The 11,543-nt window shown below is 38.0% G+C and overlaps 1 protein-coding gene across 1 annotated transcript; it reads left to right on the top strand.

The window, feature by feature from the left end:
* Positions 1–588: 588 nt before the first annotated feature.
* On the top strand, positions 589–8,823 carry CA7 (carbonic anhydrase VII). Its single transcript, XM_010085812.1, has 7 exons — positions 589–658; positions 2,665–2,862; positions 5,409–5,527; positions 6,413–6,508; positions 6,751–6,813; positions 8,248–8,403; positions 8,669–8,823. The coding sequence occupies exons 1-7, from the start codon at positions 619–621 to the stop codon at positions 8,789–8,791; spliced, it is 795 nt and encodes a 264-aa protein (XP_010084114.1). The 5' UTR covers positions 589–618; the 3' UTR covers positions 8,792–8,823.
* The last annotated feature ends 2,720 nt before the right edge of the window (positions 8,824–11,543 follow it).

Genomic DNA, 11,543 nt, shown 5'->3' with positions numbered 1-11,543 from the left:
GCTGTGATTTTTACATTGTTTAAAAGTAGCACAAGTATTTTTTTCTGAGATGAGAATGTTTTCAGTCTCATCTAAGCACTGATTCTGAATTTTTCATTACAAATCAGGTGGAAGCATCATTCATTTTTTACAGCTGGAATTTTTTCGAAAAGAGAGGCAGTAACTAGGTGATGTTTCCCCCTGCAGAACACAAAAGCGAGAAGGGCAGTTCCTACTACAACCTGCACGGTTTACTGTGCCCTGCTGCTCAGAGCAGGTTACTACGGCTCTTGCTTCCTTGTGGTGTGGAATGGGAAACTACTGCTATTTCCTAGATTTGATCCCCCTGCCGCCTAGGCAGTCTTGGTTCCTCTCTAAGTCCTGGGACTTCATTTATCTCAGTTTTACATTTTCCTTCTCCTGTGCTGAGTTAGCACATCGAGCGAGCAGCAGGAGCAGGAGCAGCAAAGGTGAGAGCAGGAGGGAGGCGGGCGCTTTCCCTGTCCTGCAGGAACTGCTTTGGTTGCTCTGTGTCTTTAAGGGGCTGACCCTATCCCACGGTGAGCCGCTATAAAGGCAGGTAAGCAGCAATACCCCGAGCAGAGAGCTGGGAGCAGAGCACGGTGTAGCTCCCCTAGAATGACTGGCCACCACGGTTGGGGATATGGGCAGGATGACGGTAGGTTATAGCATTTTCCATGCTGCATCTCTCTATCTTCCCCCACTCATTTTCTTTCTAGAGCTGTTCCCTGAGCCCTGCAGAGCTGACTGCATTTCAATGTCTGCAAGCATCAAGTATCTACAGCAGGTAATTAATCACTTTATTGATAATAAATAGCACACAGAAAGTGGCACCAAAAGATGCACAAACTTATGCCTGATGCCTTTCATTGTTGCAATCAATGTTCCAAAACTGAGGGAAGCAGTGCTGAGTATTTTTTTTCAGGCTGCAGATCCTCCAGATGGGTCCCTTTTCAAAAAACTGTTATGAAAAGGATTAACTGTCTCTCTCTCTCCAAAAACAATTATTTTAAGTAAAGAAGATTTAGGAGAGTAGTAATAGATCCCCTAATCCTGTGCAGTTGTTGAAATGTGATATCTAGGCTTCCATAGAAGCGAATAAAATAAGGTATATGTTATATAATTCTAGAGCATCAATAAATTGCACAGATCAGTATCAGATCTTTTATATCACAATTTATAATTTCTGATTTGACAGTCTTTAATTTAGTCATCTTCCTTTGCTTCCCACTTCCAAGAATGTGTCACAGAGTGAGAGGGTATATGAAGCTACTGAAAGATTCCTGCAATAGTGTTTTGTAGCACCTGTATTCTTTACAGAGAAGGATGGATAGGTGACTGGTGTTGTCCAATAAGAATCTTTTGCAGAGCCTTCAGGAGTCTCTCTTGCTTTTGACAGCAATTATTACAGCTGCTGAGTGTCCAACAAGAGTCTTTTGCATAACCTTCGGGAGCCAGTCTAACTCTTCTAACAGCAGTTATCTAGTTTCTGTGAGTCCAAAAGCAAGTTTGAATGCTAAGTGAAGCTGGTTAGTGCTAGTAGATGGTGTTTTGTGTTTGGGGATATAAGTAGTCGTAATAAACCCATGTTTATTATTACAAAGCTTGTAGGAGACAAGTTATATTGCCTAAGCTTGTGCAACAGTATTTAAATCCTAAATCTGCTTTATAGGCAGGCTGAGAAAAGATATTATTTTATAAGCTTAGCTTTTCAGAAAATGCCAAAGACAAATAGGTATAATAGATCACTGTTTTTGTTACATAAGCTTGAGGGTAAATAAATATCTGTGCTTAATTTTAAAAAGTTTCTACTTGTGAAAGTAGGTGAGAATGCTACAATTAAAAATATGCTTCCTGGGAATCTTAAAGTAACACTTCTGAACACAAGCAACGGAATAATTTAATTGCTTCTTGTACTACCATACCAAAGTAGAAAAAGTGGTAAGAATAAGTAATTCTCTGATACAGATAAGGTTTTCTTATCTCAAATAGCATAAGAATGTTCCAGCTCTGGCAGCAGAGAGCTGTGCTATTAAATTGGTCTTTCTCCCCACTCTGTTGGGGCCAGGAAGTCCAAAAATGTTAATTAACACACTGTACCCTTCACTGAGGGTAGAGAGATACCATAATGGGCATGAGTGAAGAGAGAAGCTGCCTCAAAGATTTACTGCAGTCATAAAATGGTTTTAAAAATAACTGCATAGTCAGTAGCTAAGGGATTGAGTCATCTGCATCTCATTTGAATCACCAGAGCTTTTACACTACCTTTCCTAGGAAGAATTAAATACTGTTTCTTTGGGGGAGTGCACGTGTGCACACAAGTGTATTTACACCTGCACCCACCTTGGGAGGTCTTCAGATATCTTGGTAAAGAATTACAAACTCTGCAGAAAATCAGTGGCACAAATAACTGAAGGTACAGCAACCTACTGACGTGTTGTGATTTTTCTCAGTGTGTCTTGTACAAGATATTTGAATCCCCCATCTTGTTGCAGCCTGTTTGTGCTAATAAAAACACCCCAGCTTAGAATTTAAGTTGGATTTCAAACTTTCAAGTCACTCCTGCTCAGAAGGCTTTACTTCAAGCCCCATGAAAACCTGTAATGATTATTTTGTGTATCCTAGGAAGAAAATAATGGTGTTTTCCTTTCCTTCCTTTTGAAGGACCTTCAGAGTGGCACAAATCTTATCCTATTGCCCAAGGGAACCGCCAGTCACCTATTGATATAGTTTCTGCAAGAGCAGTTTATGACCCTAATCTGAAGCCGCTTATTATCTCCTATGAATCATGTACATCTCTCACCATCTCCAACAATGGCCATTCAGTCATGGTTGAGTTTGAAGATACTGATGACAAGACAGGTGAGACTAACACAGAGCCAACTAACTTGGAATACCATTTTGTGACTTAGTGAGGGAAACGAGTATGTCCTGTATAGTATATTTTATATGATGTATAACTTCAGTTTAGAACAAGGCATATGACCAGAGCCCTTTATATTTTGTCCTCCCATTTCTTGTCTTCCCTTGAGTCTTTCTAGCAATGCAGCATTGCACAGCAGAATAGTGTTTCTGCATTAGGAAAAGCTCTTGCATCAGAAAAAATCAGAAGTTTGCTTGCAGTGCTTCCCTTTTAAATGGGGATTGTCCATTTGCTAGACGGGGAATCCATCCATGTCTCCAGCACTCCTAGACTGCATCCAGCACAGAGTGATACGTACACTACTCACTGCCTTGTTTCCATGATCATCCAAATCAAAGATGCTCCCATGTGCCAGCTCTGTCTGGCTCACTGCCCAGTTTCCATCCACAGGGGTAGGGCAGAGAAGAGGATTAGCAGAGATCACCTCATATAGCTTAGTATCCATCATCATAGTCCACTGCACCAAGTTGTACCTAGACACTGTTACCTTGCACTGTTTTATTCTTTCCTTTCTGCCTCAGAGCAGTTCAGTTTATTCAGAAGTTAGAAAGTCTTCAGCCAATTCTGAGTTGGTAGCAGTTTGTGGATGTTGGACTACCTGCAGTTGCATATTATTGTCTCTTAGCACTTAAATGCTTTAAGTGATTGATTAGTTCTGTTAATTCTGCTTCCATGGTAGACTGTGCTTTGACATCTAGAGGGTAGGGGAAGAACATTCAAATGGAGATGATGAAGTAGCTGATAAATGGAACAAGTGCATTTAAAAAAAAACCACTCTGAACAATTTTGAAACCTATCAGCTGATTTCATCTTCCATTTGGATGTTTTTATTGATTCTAACTAAATGGGATATCCTAGACACTCAAAGTTACTTTTTCTGTGAAGTGACTTGTCTGTGCTGGTAATCCTTTGAAATAAGGGTGGGGGGTTAAAATTCCAGCCTTTTTGTTTTAAAATTTCTGGAATGAATCTAAAACTGCCCAACTAAAGGGCCAAGTTCTCAAACACTTTTACTGAATTTGAAGAGGAGACTGGATGTGAATTGTCCAGAATCTTACTACGTAGATCCATTAACATGTCACCCTACAAAGAGAATTTGTAAAATATATCTGGAAGTATTGTCTTAACTTGCTAAGTACTTTCGTGCTGTTCTAAGGTGAACTGTATCTACATAACAGTGAACTTTATCCAGCTTTAGATGTTTAAGAACATGATCTATTACTCTGCATTTAGAGATACAGGCTCAGAGTACATGCAGGAATGAAGACCTCTGCCCTTTCTACACAGCACATGCTTTGTTTTAATAACAGTTGCAAGGAAGAAGACTGCTAGGAGTGGGAAACATGCTTTAAAGTGTTTCTGGTTGTGTTGAAATAGATCCAGTGACTCATAACTCTGTATAAATGCCACAAGAGAGTTTTGACAGTAACCCATCATAGCTAGATTTATTAAAACAATGTTTGAGACAGGTGATGCATTCCATTGCTAAGTTCATTACTAAGAAAAACATACTAGGAGGTACTTAGATTCTTAATCAATACTAAAACTCTTGCTTTGGCAAGGCTAGTTTCCTGCATAAAGGCCAGCTGGAGCTATGCACATGGGGTAGCACTGTGCAAGCCCCAGCTCTATTTTTTTAATAAAATGTTATGGACTACCTTGAAGATAAGTGCTTTACATATACTAAATGTAATTTTAATTTTCTTAATATAAGACTCTGATCAGGTTTTCATGTCTGTTGGGCAAAATTTATTTGATTTAGTGCTATATGCAATTACCAGAGGATTACTGATGCTGTTGATAAAGCATCTTCTATAGGTGGCATCTTAAACATTCATCTGTTCTTAAGTGTTATTCCTAAATGATAGATGAAGTTTCTCTAGCATTTCCTCACCTTTATAAGGTGACTTGAGACTTTGAATGGTGTCATGTAAAATACAAGGTATTATATTACCTCTTTTATGGGATCAGGTATTTAAAGGAAACAGAATACAGAGAACCTCCACAGGAATGAAAGACAAGCTAAAGAGGAAATACTTAGCTGAGTTGTCTACTTGATGCTCAAGGCATCTACACTCTTGAACAAAATCTCAAGTAGCACTGTAAAAAATGTTAAGTACATGAGTTTCAAATTGTGATTTATTTTTTAATATTCAACTTGGATTTATGGTGCTTAACAAGAAAGGCATAACCATAACAAAGCTACCACATCTTCATATGTCAAATACATTACTTCAAAAATGCTACAAAATTCTGTACAAGTAGACACTTGATGTTTCTTTATTTTTTTATGAATTAAGTGCTTTCCAATAAGAAATTCAACCCATCTAAATGTCTGGATGATGTGTATCTTTGATATTGGCAACTGGGAGATGCTGCTGGCTTTTTTCCACTATTGTGCCAACAGTGGTTAGTTTTTACTAACACAAAGCTAAACAGCCAGAATGCTTAAGCTTTTTTCTTTTTTTTTATTTTTCTTGCCTAGCAATCAGCGGTGGTCCCTTTGAGAATCCATTTCGGCTCAAGCAGTTTCACTTTCACTGGGGCACAAAGGACAGCCAGGGATCGGAGCATACAATTGATGGCAAACCTTTTCCATGTGAGGTAATGATGTCTTTTTACAGATAGGATTAATTCATGCAAATGCTTTTGACAAATGACTTTGTCTGCAGTGGGGACTGCATGTCCCTTACAATTCTGATTGCTTACTTGCCATGGTTAGGTCAGCATAGACTTTAATGGGAATTTTATTCCTTAGAGTGAAGTTAGCTGTTGATCACCCTGGTTTTTAGGATGCAAACTTATCCCCCTGGTGCAGCCCTTTCTCCAAGATTTTCAGTCATCTTATCCTACTCAACAGGACAGAGCTAGCCCCACAGCTTAGCTGCTGCACTCATGCAGTACCTCTGACAGCTCTTTGCTGTGCAGTGTAGCCTGTTGCACACAATGGATTGGATCCTTTTACTTATACAGATGGGGAGGATATACTGACAAACACAATGAGGAGCCATGTATAGGTCCATGACCTGGCACAGTTACCTTAGGCTTCATCTGATGATCACAACCTGTGAAATGCTGCTGCTATTCATAGCTTCGAAATGGCTTAATCTGGCAAAGCTAGGACAAGGTACAGGCCTTTCCCAGCACAATCTATCCCAAATACCCCAGTAGTGTAGCATCCTGGAGTCTATCAGTGAGTACTGGGGCATAGTGCTTCATGGGATGAAGGCCCATACCAGAAAAGTTATGTCACAAGTTAATGCCTGATTTTTTTTTTTTAAATTAAGGCTGATATATAAATTTTAGTTGCTGTCCATGCTTATGGACTGGTCCAAAAGATTGAACTTGCCCATCTTTCCAAAGATGTCTTTGGAGCAAGACCTGCATTCTATTATGAATGCCCATTAGTGCCTGTTAGCATAAGAAAACCTATGTTCACAGCTTCTATCACTAATTTGTTTAATTCTTATTTTTTATTTTTCTTTAAAGCTCCACTTAGTTCACTGGAATGCCAGAAAATACGCAACATTTGGAGAAGCAGCAGCAGCTCCAGATGGCTTGGCAGTAGTTGGTGTTTTCTTGGAGGTAAGAATCACAAAAATAGCATGTTTATATGATGAAAAGCATTATGCTGTCAAGTGTTTGAGAACCAAGCCACATATTTAAGAAATGCTTAAAGAAAACAGATGACTTATTGGAAGCAGCAACTCACTGCAAATTGCTGTTAAACTTACTTTAGTAGGAATGTTGAGATTCAGATAAGAAAACACCTATTCAAAGCATAATTATAGTCATTCTTATTTAACCTGTCTATTCCATTATTTTAGATTGGGAAAGAACATGCCAATATGAACAGACTCACTGATGCTTTGTACATGGTAAAATTTAAAGTAAGTTTTAAGCTTCAAATTTAATTGCTTCTGGGATACCCTTTAGAAATAAAACTTGTGTACATGTTTGAAATAAAATGGAAAATCACCCACTACAAATCCTTCTGTAATTAGAACATCCCTGTAATCGTATTCTCTTCTTCTCCAAAGTTCAGCTTCTCTCAGGTGCCTCCCAAGGCTATGCTGACCCCACTGGTCATGCAGAGGTTCTGCTTTCCCCGGAGCATCTAAAATCAAAAGCTCCTATGAGCTTTCAGGCTCAGCTCTTGTACTCAGCAAAATAAACCTTTTCCCTTGAGCCTAGACTTGTTCAAGTCAAAGCTGGTTGTCTATCTTCTGCTGCAAAGCTCTGTCAGGAGAAAATCTTCATGAGGTCCTGAGCTAGGCTATTACAGTGATGCCTGAAGGAGGTTTTAACCAGATGTATCTGAGAGCTTTGCTGCAGACTGATACCTGCTGCACTTTCTCAAGTGCAGACTGATTAGATCACTACAAATGTTATCCTTCCTGGATTTCCATGAGGTTAATGCATTCTATAAAGTATAAATTCTAATATGCAAAAATAAACTAAATCTAAATCTTGAGTAGGCATAGTATTTCTCACTCCTTTGTATATGCCCATGAAAGACAGGAAATCAAGGCAGTGACACAGCAATATGTGCAGGCTGTAGACCCACTAAACAATATTTTGTTGTTTAAGTGATTTATTCTACTTGCAGGAAAGAAAGTTATCCCTTAGTTGTGGTGATGGGAGGTCTGCAGGTTTGCCACTGGGGATAAGCTGCTCATTATGTTCCTTATAAGCAATTTTACAGACAATTGGACAGTGCTTTCAGAGTGAACAAGTACCTTTCCAATACTCCTACAGGCTGAAAAATCTTGCCCTAGACTGTGGTAGCTGAGGCAGTCATACTTGAAACAGTATCTCCTATTTCCACTGGTCTTTTGGTTTATCCACCTTCCTCTACTTTTAGACTTGAACATTTGATTTTTAAAGCCAATATTTGTCCTAACAAGTGACTGTTTGGGGCCAGGTTCTCCATAGTTTCAAATTTTCTACTGAAATAGATGGGGAACATAGAAAATAACAAGTAATGAGGAAAGGAAGTCTGCCATGATGTGATCTATAGCTCACACTGAGCACTATATACAGAATATACTTCCTGCATTATTTTTAGAACTTTTGTGACAAGAACTGAACTTTGGTAGAGGCAGTGGGGCAAGAACTCAAAGTCCAGTGAGCCAGTAGCAGGCATCACACTGGCCATGCTACCCTTAGATAACAGTTGTTATAAGGCGGCCAAACCTTTATAGACTCTGCCTCTCCCCTACTTTTTAATATTACTTTAGCATTTTTTATCTTTCAGAAAGACTTCTTTACCCTGCACTTAAAAGTAAAAAGATAAATTTCAAGTATCAATTTTTGTTTTCCAGGGAACAAAAGCTCAATTTACAAGCTTCAACCCCAAATGTCTACTGCCTTTGAGTCTAGATTATTGGACATACCTTGGTTCTTTGACAACACCACCCCTTAATGAGAGTGTAACATGGATAGTGCTGAAAGAACCCATCAGAATTTCAGAGAAACAGGTAAACTTCTTATGCTCTCCTAGGTCTTGTATGATTCAACACAGGCAGTGACTGTTTGATTTGCAGTGTGGCTAAGTTAAGACCATTAGCTTGTGAATAATCTGCCTGTTCAATAATCAGGGCTTCTGTTTATTTTGTTAATACTCTCTAGGATCTTTATTCTATTAACAGATTGCAATGTACTGAATACTTTCCTTTGGTCCTTTTACTATAAACATTAGTATTGATTGCCCTCAAAGCAGTGAATTTTCACCTGAATTTACAGCTGGAGAAATTCCGCATGCTCCTATTCACTAGTGAGGAAGACCAGAGGATCCAAATGGTGAATAATTTTCGTCCCCCTCAGCCTCTTAAGGGGAGAGTAGTTCGAGCTTCCTTCAAGGCCTGAAGAAAACGGATAATAGCCCTGAGATATCCAAAAGCTTCCACATCTGAGATATTATAAATAGAAACTCTGGTCTTCAGATCACTCATGGAACACACAAGATAGCCATTTCCATGAACACTCTACTTGGAGGGGGGGCAATCTTCTGATTTTTTTTTTTGTTATTTGAATTGCTCATTCTTTTGAGAAATGGGCTCTTTTTAACCTGTGCTTCTTAATATAAGGGATAGTTGAGTAAACTAGAGTGGTGTCCAAGACCTGAAACTCTAAAAATAAAGATGAAATTAAAATCCCACTTAATATAAAATGGGAAATTATGTAGTGATCTACTAGTACTGATGGCTGCAACTTCTAATTGTCTTATTTAATACATGATAGTAGTCAAGAACTTTGGACAAATTTGACTTAAATTTTCCTTACAGATCTCTTATTAGCATTTGCTGAGCTCTGTCTGATTTAAAGATTACTTCCACTGTATTCTTGCTGTCAACACATATGGTGCACATGAGTAGCACTAGAAAAAAGTTCTTTACTCACCTTAAGTAGGCACTAGTATGAGAACTACATATATATTTTAAACTTACTGTTTTAAGATGCTATTTTATAACTAATTTAAAATAATGTAAATACTTTGTTTAAAAGCAGGCTATTTTATTGAAGTGTTGTTCAGACACTTGTGCTTTTAGCCCACACAGCATACATGACTAATTAATACCCTTGTCAATTTTGTTGAAAAGAATATCTGTAGCAATTCAGATGTGTTTTGTGGTTCTTAATTGTTCAAATTCTACCTCATTAAGTGATTTGCTTTGCAATACCACCTCCTTCATTGTCTGCCCTAAAGAAAGTTGATATTTTGTTTACTTTAGGGACCTAACATGGGTAGACCCTGACTGCACTAAATGTGCACTGCTGCACAAATAATCCCCTCACTATGGCAGTCTGTCAGGGATATGCCCTGCAGATATGAGATTTAATCAATCCTGAGTCCTTTTACCTCTTCAAAAGAAAGCTGCTTTAGAAAAGCCATGTGTTAGTATTGCTGTTTCTGCAGCTTAGTGACAAAATTCAGACTTGGATCTCTGGCACTACATACAGTGATGTTGTCTTTAACTGCCCGCAGTCTGTTTTCAGTTAGCTTAATTCTGGTCTTCAGATGTGCTACTTCATCTGTATAGTGCAGATAGGAACTACTGATGTTTATCAGATTTAATCAGCTTAGATGGAGAAATCATCAAGATATACAATGTAAAGGAAAGCAGTGGGAGGGGGAGAAAGGAGGAGAACAGTAGCTACTATAGGCTGTTCTCCCTTTTCAGAAAGGGAGAAAGACACTAGATGAGAGGCCCAGTACAAGGAATGGAAGACTAGAATTCTAGGCTTAACTCTACTGTAGTTTTTCTGGTACACTGACCTGAAACTTTCCATTCCTCAGTTTCCTCTTATATAAAATGAGGCTAACACTGACCTACCTCACAGGGATGTTAAGGGCTAATTCAGCATTGGTTTAGATGTGACATTCTTATCTAGCAGATGGTAAAGGAAACAGAAAATTGTTATAAAATTATGAATGTAACTTTACTAGTCATGCAAACTGGTGTTGTAGAAAATCTATTTAATGTATCTTAATTTTTTTAACAAATTAAATAAATGAGACTTTAAAATCAGGCATGCATCTCTGTCCTTTATTTTGAATAGTTGTACCTCTCCCTAATTACAGCACTGTTTTTCTTGGACTTGTATTAACAGAAATGCTGTTTGGTATCTTCAACTGATGCATCTATTTCAGATCAAGGAATGATTTGAAACCTCCAGTTTCATAGAAACCTTGATTATGCTATAGTAGAGTAATCTAAATATAGATGAATTATCCCTCCCAAGTTTGTGGACTTCAAGTTCTAGAAAGCCTGCCTGTGTTTAAAAGCTATTTTCAGTCTACACCACAACTCCTATCTTTTGAGACTAACAGTTTCTACTTCTGCTTAATCCTTTCACTCAAATTCTGACACATTTTGTGCATCTTGAATGACTTCTTGCCCAGTCAGAGTTAAATTATTAACAGGGACATAAGATTCATGACAAAATTAAACCTATATGAAAGGAGTCATTTTAAAATGTAAGAAGTCTTTCAAAAGAACCTTGCATATTTGATAGCCCAAATACATTTTACTAGGGGTAAATTAAAATATTTTCCTCATTAAAATTTAACCAATATTGCTTACCATATCTAGCTTAATCAATGCTTAATGCTGCATTAGTATTAGTACATACCCTCACAGAGAAGGACACTGGTCAATAATTTCAGTGTTTTCTCTCTTTCTAGGCATGTAAGTAGGTTTCCACTCAGTCTCTCCCAAAAGGTAAAGAAAGCTTGTATACAAAAACTTTGTCCAGTTTTTCTCCAGCTACAACCACTCAGTCTAATAAAATAAGTCTTATTTATCCACAGAATGTGTCCATTCTGTGACCTTGAACACAGTACTTAAGCTTCTTTAAAGGTGGTTTCCTCTTGAACAACAGAAGGATAATGTTTAGCTCACAAGGTTATTGTAAAAGCTTAGCTATTGTAAAGAGCTTTAAATTCCAGATCACCTGTGGTGTTCAGTTTCTGGGAGAAACTGAGCTGTGCCTTCCTTCAGAAATAAAATCTATCTTATTTACAGCTTTTTTCAGTTGTTGGGTTAAAGAATATTATTTATTTTTACCACAGTGAAGTAAAATATAAAAAGGAAGCCTTTTATGTTCTTTGCTTCTT

This window comes from Pterocles gutturalis, unplaced genomic scaffold (genome assembly GCF_000699245.1).
Source record: "Pterocles gutturalis isolate BGI_N339 unplaced genomic scaffold, ASM69924v1 scaffold26510, whole genome shotgun sequence".
Classification (NCBI taxonomy): Eukaryota; Metazoa; Chordata; class Aves; order Pterocliformes; family Pteroclidae; genus Pterocles; species Pterocles gutturalis.
Note: the sequence above shows the minus strand (reverse complement) of the source record. Positions and strands in the feature narration are given on the sequence as shown.